Source organism: Neopsephotus bourkii, unplaced genomic scaffold (assembly GCF_033783945.1).
Source record: "Neopsephotus bourkii isolate Nb327-2 ecotype Australia unplaced genomic scaffold, CSIRO-AGI_Nbou_v1 NB_1542, whole genome shotgun sequence".
In the NCBI taxonomy this organism is placed as follows: domain Eukaryota; kingdom Metazoa; phylum Chordata; class Aves; order Psittaciformes; family Psittacidae; genus Neopsephotus; species Neopsephotus bourkii.
The window spans coordinates 7639066-7660362 of record NW_026902018.1 but is presented as its reverse complement, the minus strand read 5'-3'; the positions used below and the strand labels follow the sequence as shown (position 1 = coordinate 7660362).

At 53.4% G+C, this 21297-nt stretch overlaps 2 protein-coding genes across 2 annotated transcripts in view; one reads left to right on the top strand and one right to left on the bottom strand.

Annotated features, from left to right (window-relative positions):
* MN1 (MN1 proto-oncogene, transcriptional regulator) overlaps positions 1–8912 on the bottom strand; it is a 31356-nt gene extending 22444 nt beyond the window's left edge. Inside the window, exon 1 of the mRNA XM_061370911.1 lies at positions 5247–8912. Coding sequence (XP_061226895.1) covers positions 5247–8673 — 3427 coding nt within the window. The 5' untranslated portion in view covers positions 8674–8912. The remainder of the gene's footprint in view (positions 1–5246) is intronic.
* CCDC117 (coiled-coil domain containing 117) overlaps positions 1–21297 on the top strand; it is a 292218-nt gene that overhangs the window by 91899 nt on the left and 179022 nt on the right. The gene's annotated exons all lie outside the window — the stretch shown is intronic.

Sequence of the window (21297 nt, the reverse complement as noted above, 5' to 3'; positions counted from 1 at the left end):
ACAGAACATTGCAGAAGCTCGAGTCAGCTGTTACAAATAAAAGCAGCCTATATACTTTGAGGTTAGACTTTTGTTTAATGCTTTATCCTTTGCTCTATGCAAGTAACAACAAACTGCATCTGTAGGTTCTGTCATGAATAATATTTTTTAGCAAAAAGCTATTCGCACTTTTATGGCAGAGCATTCCACTAGCTCAAGGGTAAAAACACAGGTATCGCATGCTAAAAATTAAGAGCAGACATGGTGTAATACATCACAGATCAGAATAAATCTGTGCTGTCATCTAAGCTCATATATAAATATTAAGTCTAATTCATTTCCTTTAACATCGTATGTAAAGATCTGAAGCACACTCACACACCAATTTCAAGAAATAAATCCCCCAAAGTCAGTTTCACGCACTCGCTCGCACTCAGTGTGCACAAAACAGCCCAGCGAAGACTAATCTCACCATTGAACGTGCCAGCATTAAATAGCACACTTTGGTATATGACAGCACCCACTTGGTCATCTGCAATAATTCAGTGCAATCCACTAAAATAAGCAGAACAGGTAAACATAAAGACCAAAAACTAATGGACAGACAGACAGACGGATGGATGCAAAGGCAAACAGGGTGGCTATGGTAGTTACTGAAATGCCAGTATATTCACACATTTCCTGCATTAAATATCTCAGTGCATTACAGCAGCAACAGCAAATACTATTGAGAACTCTGCCCCTTGCCTCTCTAATGTTTGCCATAAAGGTCTACAAACACTCTCCTGCAGAGTGTTTATAAAACAAAGGAAAACGTTTCCAAACAGGACCATTTTCTATTAGAAAACATTAAAAATGACAGTTGCTCAAAGTAAACAATAGAGTGTTCCTGTCAACCATGGGAAGCCAGGCAGGGGCAACCTCTCCATTTTTATTAACAGGTCAGAAGAGTTCAAAAGATCATATTAAACCCAAACCTCAGGCACACTGAACTCTCTCCTATGATACGCAATGGGAGTATTCCTTCCCCATAAATCTGCATGCTAATCCAGAGCGTTTATTAAAGATGTGTATTTCATTTCTGTGGAGTAGATCACATAACTTCCTGGCAAAGGCAACAGCATTATTTTTTTTTTTCACTAACTGTTAAAATTCCTTGTGTAAGTTTAAACAGCCCTTTCAAGCAAACAAAGCAGTGTCAGGAATCACAGATCCATCGCTGCAAAGTGCGCTGAGCTCTGTCCCTGTGAACTCATTTCAACACCCTCACTACATAAAACCCGTTCCAATCACACGCTGCCTGCAATGATATTTACGTGTTTGAAATGCCTCACAAGGGGTCCAACAAACTCTGCCTCAGTAACACAACCAGTCCCTTGGTAAGGCCTCCAACAGAATGTAGCAGTATTTAAAATAAAAGCACACAGCTTTTATTAGCTGTGAACATAGTACAAATGTAGTAGGAAGAGAAAGAAAACAAAGGCTCCTCGCCGCATCTGGACCAAACCTGACCTTTGTTAATGTATTTGGTAGTAATTTACAGACATTCCACACTGGCCTGTGGGCTCATTCAAGGGGTAGCTTCAGTGTTACAATGAAATATTAACAAAAACTCAGAGATGGAAACTAACTGCTGCAAACTGCCCGTGCCCATCAGACTCGGAAAGACGAGCCCCGTGGCCACCAAGCCACTGAACACATTTTGATCTTTTCCAATCAGCACTTGCATGGCTCTGGGTTACACAGGGACATCTTCACCTGACATCTGCATATGGGACCATCAAAATTTCAATTAAAAAACTATAAACAAACCCCCCACCACCACTTGATTCCTGGGTTTCTAGAGAACACTGATCAGCACTGCACTGAAGGGGAAATTGTTCTGGTTCAGTCAAACCAGGCAGAGCAAAACCCCATTAAATTGGCCCTGGGTTTTAAAGTGAATTTGATCTGGTTATTCTTTGTCAGCTAGAGCTGCGATTCTGAAGTCAACACAACCTCTCTGGACTCAGTGTTATTGTATCTCACTCCCAGCTCTGGCTGCACAGCAGAGGAAGACATGAAATCCTAGAAAGCATCTCTTTTTTTTTTGGGAAAAAAACAAAACAAAACAAAACCCAAAAAAAACCAAAACAACCCAAACTCTCAGGCACTTCACATAAAACCCGTTAGTGCGAGTTGTGCATCTGAGAGAACTCCTCATGGAAAATTCACATTTTAGCAAAGACCAACATCCAGCCAGCATTAATAATGTTAAACTCAGAAACAAAACGTGCACGCTCACACAGAGCTCGCTAAAGGCAATCACTAAATGGTGTCAGTGTGGACACATAACAGAGGCACCTACAGCACGGTGCCTGCTTCCAGCCACCTTCCAGACTCACAGCTGGCACAGATTGCCAGGTATGAGCAAACCCTGTTAATGCCAGCAGGAGAAAAAGCAGACGAGCTGTAAGGAGTGTTGAGCAGCCACTAAACAACTCAGACAGGTTGTATCCCCCCGTAATCCGGGCAACAGCCGAGTATTTGAAAAGCTCCCGATCCGCCGTGGTCTGGGGAGCTTCCCGTGCCAGCTGCCCCCCCCTCCACCGGCACCGGCACCGGCACCGCAGCCGCCGGTTCCCGTCTCCGGCTCCACGGAGCAGCGCGGTGGGAATGCGACCGGACGCGCACAGAGCGCTCCGCCGAGGGGACGCCGCTCGCCGCCGCCCGTGCCTGCGTGCCCCGAGCCGCGGGTGCACGGCAGGGCCACACCAGGAGCCAATCGCCCAGCGCCTTCCTCCGCCACGGCAGGGGGGATTAAGCACCCACCGCCGGCGGCTGTGTGAACCTGGGGCTAACGACCAGCCTCACCCTTCCTAACACCGCACAGCGCTGCGAACGGGGAACTGCTCTGAGCACGGTCAGCAGCTGCTGCGAATTAGGAGAAGCGCTGCCCGCTGCCTCTGTTCACCCTGCCCGTGTACACCGGGGAGCTGCCGGACGCAAATCCCAACCGGCCAAAACGCCTTGAAACCTAGGTGACTGCATAAATAAAGCCTTGCCTGCAACAGTTTCAAATACTCAGGAGCACGGCAACGTGAAATGAAATTATTTCTACCAACAGCCTGTTCTTTTTCACCTATTGTATCTTCATCACTTCCAAAACCAGTTAATTATCTGCTGGTCGTTATGAATTTCCTCATCCGAAGAACCAGCCCATTCAAATCCTTCAAGTGACTAAAGTGTGAAAGAAAATGAGTGCCTATATGCATTGTTGTAAAACTCGTTGCTATTTTATGTTAAGCCTCCAAAATACTAAAACATATCCTTATATAGGAACACTGATTAAATGGTTTTCCTTCCAAGTGATGAACTATTTTAACAGCAACATTGTGGTTATCGTGACCAGAAAGCAATTACTTATTTCACTAGATGTTACTAAGAATAGTGGTGATCAAAGTGAACGTAGGAGTGCTGCTAAAGATGTTAAAGAAAGCATCGCTCCATATGACACACATACACAAAATATACATGATTTTAAGCCAAATTACACTTTTAATAAATGTGCTGCTCAGGATTAAATCACTTCTCAGGATTTATTATTTTTTTACCCGAAGTTACTCTTTAAAAATCTATTTCTAACCAGAGCACGGTGTGCGGCTCTGCAGATCTGTATGCGTGTGTGAGTGCACACATAACGGGGTGTGTGTATATTGTGAGAGAACGTATATATGTGTTCGAGTCTGCCAAGGTAGAAGTGACAGGAACTGTGATTTGTGCTAACTAGCTATTGATCCAGTCAGATCTAGATGTTGTGTACAAGAAACAATAAAAGAGAAGGGGCCAGGAAGGATGCTGTGTGCAACTCCATTTAAAAATGGAAAAGAAGGGCCCCAAACAAACCAATTTATGTCCTTGCCTGGGTGAAGCATGGAGAATGCTGATGGGCTTCCCAGAGTCTGCTGTGCATGCTAAACACTCCCGCTTGAAATGAGAGGCTCCTGCACTGGGCATTAAGCATGAACAAAGAGACAAACCGTGGGGGCTAGGATTCACGCTTCAGAAAGCCAAAGCTGGAAAGCCAACCAGAACCGGGGGTAGGGAATCACCCAGTTTTCAAACCAGCTCCCTCCTGATTTTCCCAACACCTTCCTTAGCAAAATTACTAAACGCGGAGGACTGTAAAAATCAGTCTGTGCCACCAGCTGTAATTCATTTCAAACTATCCAAGCGGCACCAAACCAGCAACTTTCCTAAGCACAAATAATGAGTTTATATCACGTAAATTACACACGTGTACTTAGAGCACATCAGAAATTGCCGCCATGTGTCCACGCAGCAGCACGTGCACTTGTACCTATTGTAATATTCACCCACATGGTCAGGCAGTTTGGAAAATACGGCTTTGGTAAGATAAAATAGAAGCCAATTGAATCTATAATAATCTTTATCTCAAACAGCTTTTCTAATAGAGGGCTTTCCATTAAAACATTTTTTTTTCCTGAGCGTGGGGAATTATGATGCCCTCTGGACACGGGGAAGGATCAAAAATGACAACTAATGTTGAAATTAAACATCTGTCAACTAAGCAAGTTTTCTACCAGCAGAGCCAGAGCCTTGTTTTAAATTGCCTTTCTATTAAAGAAAAAGAAATTATGTTAAGAGCCTTTCAGCTCAGTATTGCACTGCTGGAAGGATTCTACTACAAGCAGGGAAATGCCTGGCACCGGGGTGGACAGCACCACTCCTAGCATGGCTGCACAGCTCAGGAAAAACCCTCTGAATTTGGGGGAACTGGCTGGAAGGCTTGACCAGTGTGGGGCTTGAGGAACTCCCCCCCACATCACCCCGCACACACAGGGCTCTGTGGAGAGCCCCCTCCTCAGTGCCCCATGACTGGGAGCATGGCTGGGTCTTCACCTTGAGCCCCCTGCTCAGCACCCTGAGACCCCACACCAGCCCCTGGGGGGGAGGGGAGTGACTGCTCCCCAGGAGGTGTGATGGGGATGATGAAGACAGACATCATAGGCCAGCATCACTGGGTGCTGGTTGGGCAGCAGGCACTTCATCCCTGCCACTGCCCCCCCCAGTACAGCCACCAGCATCCCATGCCCCAGCCTGGTGAAGGAATGTGCCTAGCACCCACTGAGGTCCCCACCATGGGTCTGGGGCTAGCATGTGCCCAGCATTCCAGGGCCAGAGCTCTACCACCTACCACCTCCCTTTCCCCAAGCAGCCCACTATCCCCCCTCCATGGGCCAGCACCCGTGCAGGATGACAAATACCTTCTTTGCTGGGATTCGGGGGCTTGGGCTTCTCCCAGGGCACCATGGGCTTGTCCTCCTCCTGCCCCTCCATCAGGGCCTTCTCGCCAGGCAGGTACCAGGTGGAGTTGTGCTCCGCCATCAGGGAGTCCAGGTCGATGGTGCTCATGGCGCCCTTGACGCCCTCTGAGCAGCAGCTGCCCAGGTCGCTGTCCCCGTTCTGCCCTGCGCACTCCCCCTTCTTGCTCTTCAGCCCCAAGGGCTGGTCTTCCGAGATGCTGAACTGCTGCCGCTGGAGCTGGATCTGCGCCTGCAGGATCTCCAGGGGGTGGATCTCATCCTGGGCCGAGGTGCTGGTGGGGGTCCGCACCTGCTCCATGCTCGGCGTGCCAGGGTGGGCACCCGCTGTGGTGCTGAGCCCGTAGCTGTCAGGGGTCGAGGTAGACGTACTGAGGAGGCCAAGGGCCAGGGGCTTCTGTCCGTTGAGAAGTGTGTGCTCCCCACGGGGCAGCTTGGGCGAGCCGCCCAGCAGCGGGCTGTGGGTGGGCTTGGAGGCCGCGTTGTCGGAGCTGGAGGACACCTCGTCCTCATTGCCGTAGCTGGTGCTGACCTCGTCGGGAAAGTCCACGTGCGGGGAGCTGCCGTCCGACTTGGTCACGCTCTGGATGCCGCTGTCCAGGGAGGACATCAGGTCAGGCTGCTCCCCCAGCAGCAGCTCGCCACCCTTGCCCCAGGATGGTGAGGTCAGGGGCTTGTCATGGGGGGTGCCCCCACCACGCTCTGTGCCTGCGGCCCCCGGCGGGCCCCCCGCAGCCGCCGGCTGCCCCGGGCTGACACCGGCCCCACTGCCCTCAGTGGCCGAGAACTTCTCGAAGAAGGTGCCGGGGCTGACGTGCCCACTGTCCCGTTTCCGGCGGCCCCGCCCCCGCCCGCCACCCGCCTTCCCCTCACCGCCGGCCGCCGGCTCCAGCGCGAAGCCAGGGGAGAGGCTGCTCTCAGCGGGCAGCAGCGGGGCCGTGCCCGGCGCCTTGCCCGCGGCTCCCCCACCAGCTGGCGGCCCTGGTGGGAAGTAGTCCGGGGCAGCGGGAGGTGGCGGGTCAGGCTCGGCCTGGCTGAGCTTGCGCTTGGCCTCGGCCGGGCTCTTCTTATTGAAGGTGACGTTGAGGTTGGGGGCGCCCAGGCTGGCGATCATGTTCTGGCAGGCGGTGGAGAGGGCGGCCAGGCAGCTCTGCCCGAAGACGTTGTCCTTGCTGGCCGGCTTGCTGAAGGAGCCCAGTGAGAGGGCGCCCAGCTTGCTGGCGGCAGGCCGTGGCGGCGGTGGCGGGGGGAACTCGGACGGGGGTGGCGGGTACGCGCCCGGCGAGGCGCTGAGCGCGGGCCCAGCCCCGTGGGCCGCTGGCTGCCGTGCCGCTGCTGCGAAGGGGAAGCCAGGCTGGGCAGCGAAGTCGGCAGGGCCACGGCGCTCGGCTGGGGCACTGGGCAGCGCCACGCCACCGCCCGGCGACTGCAGCTGCGAGAGGCCACCCATGGCAGGCGCAAAGGGCTGGTGGACACCAGGGGAGGGCAGGGCCTGTGCTGGCCCCTCGCCTGCCATCCGCAGTGGCTCCTGCAGCCCCAGCCCGCTGGCACCTGGCCGGAACAGCACCGCAGTGCTGCCCGGCTGTAGGCCCAGCTCATGGGGGGCCGCCTCAGCCGGCAGCCCCGGAGCCGCCATGCGCCGCGGCAGCAGCTCCCCGGGTGGCGGCGGCCCCGCAAACCAGGCGCTGTCGGGGGCCAGATGCGGTGCTGGCGGGTCGAAGCCACGGCCGCTGCTGGCCTCGCGCTCGAAGGCAGGCGGGGGCAGGCCGCCGGGCGGGCCCACCTCGCCGTGGTGCCCCAGCTGCTGCAGGCTGGGCGGCCTGAGGCGCTGCTGGCTGCGCGAGGCCATCTGCTTCATCACCAGCGCTGCGTTCTGGCGCTGCGCCAGCGCCGGGTGCTCGGGGCCACCATGTGGCAGTGGCCCCCCGAAGGCCTCGGGCGCCGGAGGAGTGAAGTCGCCAGGCAGGCCGGGATAGGCCGTTGGGGAGAGGTGGCTCTCCATGGCTGGGCCATGCATGCCGCTGCCCCAGGAGGTGCAGCGCTCGACGCCAGGGTTGCCAGGGAAGTCGAACCGCGGCCTCTTGGCGACGCTCACGTAAGGGGCATCGAAGTGCTGCAGTCTTTGATTTGGTGGCTGTGGCGGAGGAGGGTGCTGCATATTAAACACGGGGTCGGTGTAGGGATGCATATTCCTGTTCTCCAGTCTGTGAATAGGGTATTCAAACTGTGCATGCTGGTTCTGCATTATGGGCCCATTGTCCTGCAGGTTGGGGTTGGGAGCGTTGGCTTCTGTTTGCTGTTGCCTAGGGATGGCTGGCGGGCAGGAGTTCTGTCTGGCCAGCAAGCCCGGCGGCGGCTGCTGCGGCGGTTGCGGTGGCTGCTGCTGCTGCATCAGCGGGTGCCTGGTGCTGGCCCCCGGCTCCAGGCTGGTGGACATCTTCCGCGTCCCCCCAAAGCGCTCGAAGAAGACGCCGTGCTGCTGCGGTGGGTGTGCCTTGGCCACGGCCATGCCCGGTGCTCGAGGCAGGGCGGGTGCCCCGGTGAAGCTGCCGCCCGCTGGCACCTGCCGCCCGCCACCATAGTGCGGCAGCTGCCCCTCGGGCTCCGATGGCGAGAACACGGGCAGCTCGAAGTGGCCGGCGGGGCCGTCGCCGGGGTAATTGTATTCCAGCGAGTCCACGCTGCCCTGCGCGGGCAGCCGCCGCTGCTCCAGGCCGTGGGGCTCGGAGGAGCCGGCCGCCGGCAGCCCGTGGAAGGAGGCTGCACGGTTGGGGGACTGGTCGAGGGGCAGGCAAGGAGCCGGCACGGCGTGGCTGGAGCCGCCGGCGCTGTGGTGCTGGAAGTCGGGCAGGTTCCCGGGGCGCTGCTGCCCGAAGCCCTCGCCGCCCTGGCCCTCGGCCATGTGCTCGTAGCCGTCGGCGAAAGCCGTCTGCCCGCCCAGCGCGCCGCTGTAGCCCAGGAGCCGGCCGCCGTGCACGCAGGAGGCGCCAGGGTCTGGCCCGAAGTTACCGCCGAAGTGCGGGGGGTGCTGGTGCGGGTGGTGGCCGCCGCCGTGGCCGCCGTGCGCCGTCTGCCCGCCGAAGAAGCCGTGCACCGGCGGCTGCATGCCGCCGCCGTGCAGCTCGGCGGGGCCGCGGCCCGGGAAGCCGTAGGCGTCCGCGGGCAGGCTCATGTTCATGCCCAGGAGGGGCGGCTCTCCCAGCGCGCCTAGGGCCGGGTCCACCGCCGCCGCTGCCGCCGGGCCGCCGCCGGGGAAGGCCGGCGCCTTGAAGTGCGCGCTCATGCTCAGTCCGGGCTGGCCGAAGCCCCGCTCCGCCTGTCCGCCGCTCCGGCTGCTGCTCTGCGGCTCGAACTGCTCCAGCCCGAACATCCTGCGCGGCTCCTCAGCAGGGCATGGCTGCTCCGCTCCGCCGTCCCGCTCCGCGATGCTCGGCCGCCCCGCTCACATCCTGCCGCTCCTCCGCGCCGCTGGCATCGGCCGCCCGCCCGCGCTTGCCCCGGCGGCTCTCCGCTCGCTGTCCCCCTTGCGCCGGCCGCGCTGCGCTGCCCGAGAGCCGACGGGGCGGCGTGCCGCCGCTCATAGGCTCCGGCGTCCTGGAGCTGTGCGCCGCATCGCCGGCCCGCCGTGCGCTGCCCGCGGTTCGCAGGGCTCCGGCGGCGGCAGCGGGGCCGGGGCGGCGGGGCCGGGGCGAGCGGCGGGCCCGGCGCTGCGTGCGGGCGCTGGGAGGGCTGCGCCGCGCTCCCCGCCGCGCTCCCTCGCTCTCACCCGGCGCTGGCGGAGCAGCAACAAGTTTTGCATTTCAGCGATGAATTTCAGCCATCGGGGCTGCGCCAATGAGCGCGCGCCGCCCGGGGCGGGGCTCGCCGTTAAGGTGGCTCCGCCGCCGGCCCGGCCCCGCGCCCCGCCCAGTGCCGCCGCCGCTGCTCCCGCGGAGCCCTGGGATCGGGAGGCGCGGTGGCCGGAACCGGCCGGCGGGACCCGGAGCGGGGCGGTCAGTGCCCCGCCAGCCCCGAGCAAGGAGCGGTTCAAGCGGCCCCGGCACTGCCCGCGAACTCGCCCCGTCGGGCCCGCCCGGGCCGGCAGCCGGAGGGGAGCCTGGAGTTGGTGGCAGCGGGGAAGTCCGAGCCCAGGGCTCCCGTGGGGGACAAACCCCCCTCAGGTCCGGGGCACCGAACCTGCCGGCGGGATGAGGAGCGGCTCGAACAAGCGGTGGCGTAAAAAAAAATGCCCAAAATGAAAATTACTGCCGCCAAAAAAACCCGGGATCTATGAATAAGCGCCCGCCCGGTATTTGTATATGGCAGGAGAGTTTTAAGGGGATTTTTTTTCTGCAGGATCAGGATGCTGCGCTGTGATTAAATATTGATTTTGTGTAATTAGTTTTCATGTGAACTATCCTCCTTGCTGATGGCTTGGAGATTTCAGAACTCGAGAAGAAATGGAATTGGACATGGAAATTATTACTTAGCAAAGTGACGGGGGGGCCGCGGGGTGCGGGGCTGGCAGCGGGGCGCGGAGCGGAGAGCGCGCGGCCCGACAGCGGCACAAAGGAACGGGGGCTGGAGGGGGGTGTCCCGCTATATCGCAGAGGGAACGGCGGCCACGGGGGCGAGGAGGGGAGAGTAGGGAAGGAGAATAGGGGGGAGAGAGGAGGAGGGAAGAGGGGGAGGGAGAGAGCCGCCGGCCCCTGTGCCCATTTCCCCGCATCGCCGCCGCGCCCCGCACCGACCGCGGCCCCGCTCCCAGCTCTGCGCCTGCGTGCGCGCCGTCGGAGCCGGCTGTTCCGAACGGGCACAGCGCCCCCTGGCGTCCGACGCACCCCGGGCGGGCAGGCGGCGGCCAGTGACCCAGGGAGCCTCGATGGCGGAGGCACCGGGACCAGCCTGGTTTGGGTTTGGAGGGGACCTTAAAGATCCTCCAGTTCCAACCCCCTGACAGGGGCAGGGACACCTTCCACTGGAGCAGCTTGCTCCAAGCCCCTGTGTCCAACCTGGCCTTGAACACTGCCAGGGATGGGGCACCAGCATGCTTCTTAAAGACAGATACTTACTGATTTAGAAGATTTAAATTGCATTTCGTGGAAGATTCAGAATCTGCCTGTTCCTTGAGCAGAGCCAGCACAGTCTCTCTGTAAGAGCAGAATAATACCATGAAGGAGAGTGCAGTTACAGGATGGAGACGTCCACACACTGACCATCTCAGGTGCTTCTGGGCAAGTGCTAACACTCCACTCTCCTCTGTTCTGGTCCTCGCCAGGACCAGCAGCATGCTCCTTCTCCGGAGAGCTTTCCTGCTTGTCGGCTGTGGGCCGAGGCTATGCTGCCTTCCAGGGGCAAATTTTAAGGCTGGAAGTTCCAGCACTGTAACACACCAGCAGCTGAGATGAGTGAAGTGGTAAGGTCCCCCACCAGACCAGCACTATACAGGCTCCGTCACTATCTGATAACATTTGTAAACATTCGGGATTTGTTAATGTTGCTAGCATTTGTAAACGTTCGCTATTTATAAGCATTCACTGTTTGTTACTGTCCAAGAGTGCTCTGGACTAAACACACCCCGGGGCCACGGACCTCCTATGTCCTTCTCAGCCTTCAGCACAGAGCTGGGGAGCCCTAGAATGGGACCAGCACTGTGGGAGCACTTTGGTCCAAAGGGTCACTCTCACCCAGCCAAACAGAAGGAAACCTCTCAATTGTCGTGAGTAGTGAAAAGCCCATTTTACAAAATATTTTTACTTTCAGTCTTTGGGTTCTGGTCATCCTGGGAAGCAGGGAAAGGCATTACTTAAATAGTTGTAGCTGCAGGGGATCATTTTCTAAATTAACAATAGTAATTGCCTCTGCCAAATCGAGAGTTGAGGGGATTCATTTCTTTCAGCCCTCAAGACAATAGCACGATTCGGGTTTTCATATTGCAAGCTCTGAAAACCAAACGGTGATGTTTTAAAGAACTAATAATGCAAACGGCACCAATTGCTGAGCTGGACCCTGCTCCCGCCACCGCCGGGCCCGGGGACCTCGCACCCAGGAAAGGCTGCTCAGCAAAAAAGTCCTTTTGAACAGAATGAATGCATCATACATAAAACATGGCGGAGCGCACAATTAGTAAGCAAATGTAAGAGTTCAGCTCAGTTCATAATTATTCAGCAAACCTATTCAGAATTATTTTTTTCTCCCTGCAGCAATCAACTGTGTGGGCTCATTACCACTGAGGATCTAAGGAAGAAACCACCACATAAACTGCACAAAACAAGCCCAGATGCTGGAAAAGCTTCAGCCCAGCTCGCCATTAGCAAAGGGCCTTTTAAACCCGTTCATCGAGCAAAACCACATCTTACTTCTCTGTGGTGTTTATACCCCTGCTCTATAAAGACACCATTTCATTCATATGTCAGGCCTCAGGTATATAAATCTGAGCTCCTAAATAACCTCTGCAGTGCTGGGGAGCGCAGCCATCTGGAACGACACAAAAAGGCCTTCGGTTGCCACTACCTGTCGCACAGCTGCCGAGGTGAGGAGTCCTGTCTTCAGAGCAAGGGCTCCCACCAGTTTCTTTGCACAAAAGCCAGTGTGTTTTTCCTTGCAGGGATTTTCAGTGAACGGATTCTGAACGTCCTGAAGGACAGGTTCCCAAGTCTGGTGGCTGACATTATGGGGAAGGTGCTCAACATTCCTGCCTGGAGCAGTTCAGGAAGCTATCGCCCCTTCTCCCTCCCAAAACTACAGCAGACACAGCGGCTGGACTGATTCAGAAGGCAAATCTGCAACACCATCACATGAGCTGGACAGTGCAGCGAGCACAGAGCAGGGTCAGGCAGCAGATCAGATGCTCCTCCCGAGGACAAGGGTTCTATTTGCATGTTCCTGATCACTTCCTGAGAGCTTTGGTTGTGGAACTGCTCTGCCCTGGCAGGGTGCAGGCCCCCAGGATCTGACCTGCTCCATTGCTTCTTGTCCTTCCCCATGTGAGTGGCTGGGGGTGGCTATCTCATAACTGAGATTGAAGACAATTTCACCTGTAAAACCAGTTACTGCCCATACAAGGTCACCATACTGATGTAAATATTCCCCTCTCAGTCTTGCCAACAATGTTCTGAAAATTTCTGGAAACTTTGAACCAAATTCCTTCAGGCACTCAATTGCTTCCCATTTTGAAAAGATGCATGACTGAATAATAAGAGTTAAGGGACTAAAGCTATTCCAGTTGTTTCCCCAGAGACCAGCAGTGGTTTCAGAGCTTGGCCCTTCACAAGGGTTTTCCTGGTTGTTCTTCTGCAAGGCTGATTGCCTGGTTCACTTCCTTTACAACTCTGAAGCTGTGTATTTCCCTGTTGGAGTTTCAAGGTGCCTCAGTATGGATTATGGTATTTCCACAATATTGGTATGCTTTTCCATTGCTGTAAAGAGCATCTTTGTATCACGTGAGTATACCGGGTCCCACTTGTGTCAGTTCAGTGGAAACCCTTAGGGCATACACAGCACTCAGGCGCACACGTGGAGCACACTGATCTGTTTCTGATTTAGATCACAAAACCCAAGACAGTGCTAAAGTAACACAGCACTGGATTGTCCAGTTAGGAAAAATGCTAAAGCAAATTTTCCCATCTATAACAACTGTATAACAGAATATACTTCCTGGGCTTGTTTCTGCCCTTCAAACTCCCATCTCTAAAACACACGCTGTAGGGTTACACACGGGGGTGTGTGTGGCAGAAATTAGGTCATATTTACAGCACAAAAGAATTAGTTTGGCTGCAGGAACAGTAGAAGTTTTATATTTCCTAAAACGACTCTGTGAAACCTAAAGAAAAGAAGTGCCTCTGTCAGGATAATCTGCATTTAACTCTCCTCAGCATTTTACGACGGGGTTTGTATGACTGACTTTGTTCTGTTGTTTTCTTAAACTTGAACCAGGTGGGAATTCAGGTAAGTGTGGTGGAGCAGGAATGATCTTTGAGCATCTGGGAAGTCTGGCTCCCAGTGGGCAATGCCAGCAAACCTCTAGTGTTAATTCATTTTTCTTCATCTCCTAAATTAAACTAGTGTGAAGGGAGAGAACCAGGGGGTATTTTGCAGAGTCCTGATGACTTCATTTTCCTTCAGTGTTAGCTTCATGAGAGCATTCATTCACCTTAGCACTTCCTTTCTACATCCTGACGTCCTGTGACATCCACAAACAGCGTTTCCAAGTCCTTCCCAGCATTTGAAGCCTCCAGGCAAACAGATACTCCTGTATTTATTACTGGTCATGTTACCTCACAAGATTTACAGACAAACTCATGTTTCTGAGCAGTTGGTGAACCTTGGCTCATAGTCCAGATCTGTCAAGTTCAAAAACCAGTGCCTCTACCCATGGGAACTGGTGAAGTGCATCCCAGAGGCACCAATGCTGGGTCTGGCAGCATCTGGGGTGCAGTGCTGAACTCCACAGCCAAAGGTGCCTGTGCACCTCTGCCAGGGATCCCAGCTCCTCTCTTGGTCTTCTCACAGGGCTGGATTTCATCCATAGAGGTTGCTGTTTGCTTTTCCAACAGGAATCACACCAGTGATGGATACATGCTGCAGTCCCAGGTACCCCAACACAGAGCTGGCTGCAGACACTCCTACAAACACCCCCTGGTTCCCCAGTACAAGCACAAAGGGTTAAGCACCTCCTGCCATCATAACCCAGCTTCTCCATCGCATGGCCCCTCAACATCTCCTACAAAAGACTGATTTAATCCCCGCTGCAGACGACTCACATTGTACTCACAGACTTCTAGCGATGTCAGGCTATCGGGTTTCCAACTAATATCCAAGGCACAGCCCAAGCCCGGAGCAGGAACAAAGGCTTCTTTGTTACTGGGGAAAAAAAATCCCCCGAAGATACGAGCAGTGCATTAGAGTTCAAACTGTTAAATGATTCAAATATTATTTAATGAATATATTGGAATGAGGTCTCACAACACAGAACACTTTTTAGATCATCATTTACAAAGAGCCCGCCTCTTCGTTTGCTCCTGTATGAAGTTGTTGCTTTCAGGTTTTCATTATCGCCATTCTCCTTCCAGGCTGTTGCAGGCACTTCACTTGCTGGAGTAGCTCTGTTCTTTTTGTGATTGGGTTTAGCTGGTGACTACTGGATCTTTCATAAGTCCTTAGAATCACATCCCTATTATTTACCTTGGATGGCATTTCTGTGGCTGTAAAAGACCTGGGAGACAGAGAGCACGTAGCAGAAGCACCAGCACTAGGTGCTGTTCTACAGGGTGCTGAAAACAAGCTTTTAAAATTAGGAAAGTTGTTAAATTAGATTCTCAAGATTTTAACTAGGATTGGAGAAGCTCTGCAGAGGTCAAATCCAAGAGGTACTTTGAGTTCAAGTCTTGGATGTGCGATTCTAAACCAGAAAGCTGTGTATTTTTAGAGAGAAAAACAAAATTAAAGAAACAAGATCAAAACCAAAATGTGTCTGAGCTGGGACATGAGGTTCTAAAATTAAACCTGACTGTACTGTGCTACAGCAGCATGAATCCCATGGCTGCTGCGAGGAGCATTGGGCAGCACGGTGCCCGTGAGGGCTGGGATGGGTGTCTGGGAAATCCAGCGCATCCAGACAAAGTGGGGAAAAGAGCAACAGAGCAGAGGAAGTACAAGAACAACGTCAGAACAGGCAGGAGAACGAGGACCAGAAAACAAGGCGCAGAGCAAAAGCAGAACTACTTCCAGCTCCTGTCAGCAGAGTGCATCGCAAAGCAGAACATCAAACACGCAACACTCCAGTGCCCTAGCACAGCAAAACCACCTCAGCTCTATTGCTGGGGGGTTTATACATTCACAAAGCCATTTCGGGTACATCCCTATGGAGGGCAGGAACACCAGGACCATAACCCGCTATGGCTGCATGTACTAGATCTATATGAATTTCACTCAAGCCAAGCTGAGCTTGCCCTCAGGTAGGCAATGCCACAGGTGGGAGTCATTGAATACATGTCTCAAACAGCAGATAAAACATCCCATAGGCTCAATGCCAGGGTGACAGGCATAGCAGTCACTCTCCTCTGGATCATCTCCATTTCATTTCCCACAAAGAGCTTCTCATGTGAAGGAAGACTCTCCTTGCTTTGGCAAGCTCCTTTAAAACTGTTTATTTCCAGCCTAAGCATGAATGAGGCTGAGCCCAGCCCCGCAGGACAACACTGTACGCCTGACAACTGGGGCTGGCATAGGAACACTGTAAAAACAAATAGGAGGGCTTGAACTTTCACAATCCATCATCGTTTGCTAAAGCTAATGTTAAATTTGGGAGACACCATTATCTACAAATATATGGAAAGTGAAAATAAATGTCTGCTTTAGCTAATTGCCCAGCACAAATAGTGCACAATAGAGCAAAAGGCACCACAGATAAGACTTTATTTGAATTTGAAGACTGTGGAACAAACCCTCCCTTATTTCCCCTCATAAGCAGAGGCTGCAGAGTTACAGCCCACATCTTGTTTTGCCAGCCCTAACTTCGGTGGCGCTGGAGCCTGTCCCCACAAGATACTTGTTCCTGAAGCCTACGCCTGAAAGGGGTTTTAAATGCTTTCTAGCTATTAGAAACATATCACGTGCCGTGAGCAGGTATTTCCTGGTTACAATTTAAATGTTTTCAAGTTTAGCATTCACTCAATTACTGCATCTCCTTTGTATACCTATTGTGCTAAAAGGCTACGGTGCAGACCCACAGTAGGGAAAGCCTGACTTCTGCCTGCTCTGACCTCTGATACAGACAGTATCAGCTCTCCCACTGACACAGTGGGAAAGTTACAACAGAAAACTAAGGACAGACACTGTGTTCATACATGTAACTTAGGGAAAAACACATGAAGGAGACAAGAACAGTGAGCAACGTCCCGGGATGGTGCTATAGACACACACACGCACCCTGTTTTCATAAGTCTGTGTCAGCGAATGCATTGCACCCAATTCTAACAGTTTCTTCTTAAACAAGATAAAAAAGGCAGATCTCCTCTTTCAGAAGGAATGATAATGCCAATGGGGAGTCAGAACAAACAGATAATGCTTGTTTACCTGCAAGAGATGCATCAAATCCCGAGACACTCAAACATATCTGTCACGTATGACAGTTTCAGCAGTCATATTAGGAAATTGCTTAATGCTTACCTTGACGTCTTAACTTCTTGCATTTGCTGGAAACCCCTGGAATACATCACGCTCACTCCTACCTCCACTGGAGCAACAGAAATAAGGTTTTTTACATGAAGAGGAAAGCATAAATTGCAGGAAGTTTTGTAAATATTGATTCTGCCACCAAGGGCTTAACATTAGAGACTGCTCCTATGGAGCTTCAGGAATTAAATCTTCAAAAAGAAAGGATGCATTAAAGTGCATGACAAAATGAAGATGGGCTACAGAAGCTCCTCAGAGCAACCCACCACTGCATGCTGCTGCTCCCAAGCAGCTTCAGCTGGGTATCTGGCTTTGCTTTTGCTTCCTCAGCCATCTGTGTTTTAAAGCACAGGCAATTAGCAAACGTTCCACCCCAGTAATGTGGGCTACAGATCCCAAGGAAAAGCTTCTGCTGATGGCTTTCAGGTGAGCAGAGACTGTTCTGGTTTCCTCCTACCACCCTATTCCAGCTGCAGCCGTCAGCACGTTACAGAGGAGCTGGGGAGGGAGATGCTGTAGGAGCCATGGGACCAGGATGAAGTTCAAATTGTACATGAATGATATACAGTAAAAACGTTGCTCTTTTTAGCCAGTTGCCCCACTGAGGCTGGGTCTGGAGTACACTGCGTGTAACAAGGTGTTTTGTGTGGCAGAGATTCTGGCGCTGCAGGAGCAAGGCCAGGACAACCCTGTCCCTGCAAGCAGGGGTTGCCAGGGAGCACAGGGAGCTGCAGACCCACGGGGCTCCGCAGCTGCAGCGCTGCCATTAGCGCTGTGGTTACACAGCAAGAGCGAGTGGACCTGGGTGGCATCTGCCCAGGAGGAAGGCAGAAAGGGGGGGTCACATCTGCCAAACAGCAGGGGTGGTTTAAGAGGAAATGCTATTGAAGACCTCATGAACATTGCACACCCAGTTAATCGAGGGATAAACAACCCCAGAGTGCGACAGGCTTCACCTTCATGTACCGCAGACTCGATAGGGAAGAGCAAATAGAAGCCATTGGAACCTTCAGCTGAATAAAACAGTTTTAACATTGCAAGGCTTTCCCAGGCAACCCCTGGGCCCAAACCCTCCCCTGCCTCCGTGCAGGTGAACACCAGCGGCAGCAGAGAGGTGCTGCTCACCGGCGTAACCAACGTGGGCATTGATCTGCGATGTTCAACCGCTTCCTACCGAGCGATCATGATTTAACGAGGCACAGAACGTCAGCGGCTCCACCACTGTGAGCTGCTCCTCTCTGCCACACGAAGTGAGAGTGGCCGGGAGCAGGAGGTGCTGGACCTGGCCCCGGCCCCCTCGCACAGTGTGCTCGGGCCATGTGCAGCATTCCTGACTCATGGCAAAGCTGCGGGGCCTGCACTGCCCCTGCCCACCCACAGCCCAGGGCTCTGCAGAGCCCTCTGCGCCAGGACACACAAAATGAGGCTTTTGGGGTCTGGTCAGAAGTGGAGCAAAAAGAGGACAGAGACCCCAGGAACCGGCTGGAACAGAAGATGCTGAAATCAGTTGAACAGTGACAGCAAACAAAAGGAACCACAGCCAGAGGAGTCTGGCACCAGCTAAAGAGCCATTCCTGGTGCTCATGGTGGATGGACCCTGGCTGGCAGCCATGGGCACCACACACCCACCCAGTGCACAAACCTGTCCCATGCACCGGCCTCTCTCTGAAATCACGACTGCCAAGTGAGGACCACAGCATCAGCTCCAGCACGTGGTGGCCAGGGTCACTCCAGGCTGGTTTGGATCCCTCCTACATCCTCTGGGTACCGGTGCTGCAGTGTTCGTGTGTGCCAGCAGCTGGTGGTGCCACAGTTCATGTGGCAGACAATGGAGCTCTCCTCACGCCTCCCAACACAAACAAGGCTTTATTCCCGTGGAACCTCTGCAGCAACTCGTTCTGCAGGAGCCCATCCTGCCAACCAGTGCCCTGGGGCTGCAGCCCCACAGGGACCTCTCCACTCAGCCCCAGGCACCAGCTCCCCATCAGGGGGGACCTGCAGACCTCAGACTTTAGTCAGCATCCGGTGTCCTGTCTTGACCTGCCCTGAGCAAGACCTGCTCCTCCTCTCCCACTGCATCACCCAGGAGAGCCCAGGGATCTGGCGTGTGTCACAGCAGTGCCTGCTGAGCCAAGCGCTGTGGCAAAGGGGTTGCAGCTTTGTGTAAGTCACAAAGCTATTTATTCCTCCTGGCAAGTGTAATGGTACTATTTCAATATTTAAAGTGAAGCACTTGCTCAGTCCAGCTCTCTGAGGAGGAGTCACCATGTTAAAATCCGTCTGTCAGGCACGGTTTAAAACAAAGCAGCAATAAAGCCTCAAGGCAACACTGTGCAGCAGCTCTGGGCTTCAAAGGATGCAGAGCAAAGAGAGAACATCACCACCGTCACCACCAGACCTGACACAGGTTTATCTGCCTGTTGGACACACTGTGACCATCGGTGCCATCCTGCTGCCGGTCACAAGTTCAGGTGCTGCAAACATGAAGGTTTGAGTGGTAGGAGCAGGATAAATCCTGTGCTTTCGCGGGTGGGTGCTGGCAGATGACAGCAGCACGCTGAGGTGCTGCATGTGCCAGGGTGATGGGCACAGACCGATGCCATCCACAGCTGCTGGAGCAGCCCCAGGGCAGGCTGCTGACTGCAGGACCTTCACCTCAGTCCCCTCTGTGCTTTACTGAATGCAGGCCAGACTTTAAATACCTCTGTCCCCAGCCATTGACCCAAGCTCCAACCTGGACCCAGGGCCCTCTCAGCACAGCCTGGACCCTTTCAGCACCAGCATCAAACCCAGCAGCTCCTGATTTCCTCCAGCTCATTTGCTGAAGCTGCCACCAACATGGGCCACAAACGATCCAGCACGGTTCCCAGTAGTGAAGGGAACCACATGGAGCTCTCTGGAGAAGCTGTTCTGTTCCCCTCTGCAGGACAGGGGCAGGGTTTGTTTGCTCAGCCCTGCTATGGAGCAGAATCTGCCCATGGAGCAGCAGTGGAAGCACAACAGGAACCAAATTCACATCAGTTTTCAGAAGCGCTGGGGAAATACAACACAAAACCCTTCCCAGCTCCTTCCCCACCCGGCCACGAGGGTTTCACATGGCCCGGGAGGGTCCAGCTGGAACAGTTTGGGCAGGTGGTTAAACAATCCTTGTTAAATCACTGCAGAGTAACGGCCAGGTCACATCCCTCTGCAATTCCAGCATCCCCTGGGCGCGGGCTCCCATGCTGGCACATGCCCACACACAGAAACCTCCTCCCCTCTCCCTTGTCTGTTGCGTGTTATCTCAGATATGTTTATACTCTTTAGTGTGGTCTGGTGTCCTTAGAGAAACAAGCGTGTGGAGCTGCTCTAAACAGGCACCTTGTGGGTTATTTTCAGTCCTTTTGGCATGTTTCCATTTTTATCTTGTAGCCAAAATTAACACAAAGTTAAGGGACAGTTTTAAAAGCATTTACAGTTGCTTAAAGACTCTGCTCCTGGTTCAGGAGATGGGGGAGAGGTCCTTTAACACCAGCAGGTGAATAGACAAAGAAAGAAAAGGGCTCACAAGTCCCTTTTAGACCACACTCGTGTGCAGCCAAGTGATGGATTTAAAAGGTTACTGCTGGAATACGGTTCACAGCAGTCTATTGCAGTGAATAAATATCACGTTTACATATCCATTATAACAAAACAACGCTGCGCTTCTATTACTTCACGTTGCCTTGCCATCTGGAAGCCAAACAAGCTGTGTAGTAAAAAGAATTCGATTTTGCATTTACCAAAAGGAGCCACGCAAGTTTCGGTTTATGGCAGGCTATTTCCCAGCCTTCACAAGCAGAAACCTGCCCACAGGAGAACTGACCTCACCGGGCAGCATCAAGCCCATGGGGGACGCACACAAGCCAGCTCATCAGCCACCTGCAGACACCAGTACCTAAGACAAGAGACAGAACACTTTATGATCAGATTTATTTAATTAAAGTCCATTGGCTGGTTCACTGTAGGTCACACCCGAAGCTGCCAAAGCAATCTGAACACGTTACATTCACTACAAGATGCTCCCAGGTTTTCCCAACTAATCCCAGCCCACAGAAGCCACAAGGTCCCTTCCTTCAGCTGGCGCCAGGACTCACATTAAGGGCAGCAGGACTCGAGTTGCAGCCCTGAGCGGAACCGAGCCCCTGGACCCCAGCACCTCTAAAACCACCCCTGTGTGTGCACATCCTTGCATTTAGAAACCCACCCTCCCGGTGCAGGGGACAACCACCGGCTTCACTGCTAACCCAGAATGGAGAAACAATGAGTTCTGCAGGGAGGTGGGATGGGGCAGTGACAAGGAGAGGTCCCAGTACTGCTGGCCTCGGCACACAGACCAGCCCAGCTGGAAGTAGAGGAAAATCCAATCACTGCCCATCACTGGCAATCAGATCACTCCTTGGGTAATGACTCCAAAATACTTGGGTGGATGTGGGGTTATGAAAGTGAAGCTTAAGTAAGGTCAGCCCCACCAAGGTTTGTGGGGACACTGGAGGAAGCGAGGCATTAATAGAGCTTTATCTAACTCTGTCTTTAAAATAACCTGTTTCTGGCCTAGCAAGCATTTTGATATTATCTATGATATATCTATGACATGCTTTGAATATTTCCTTAAAAAATGCTGAAGACATTTTCCCTACTTGAGAGTTATCTACAGGAGGTCTCTATGACACCATCTCCTTTTACATATCTACCCCTAACAAACATCAGGGAAATACGTCAGATGCTACAGGTTAAACTTTCATCATATCTGAAAGTATATATCTCTTTTAAAGTGTATTTTCAACATGAAAAGAGCTAAAATCACAATTGTGTCCCATTG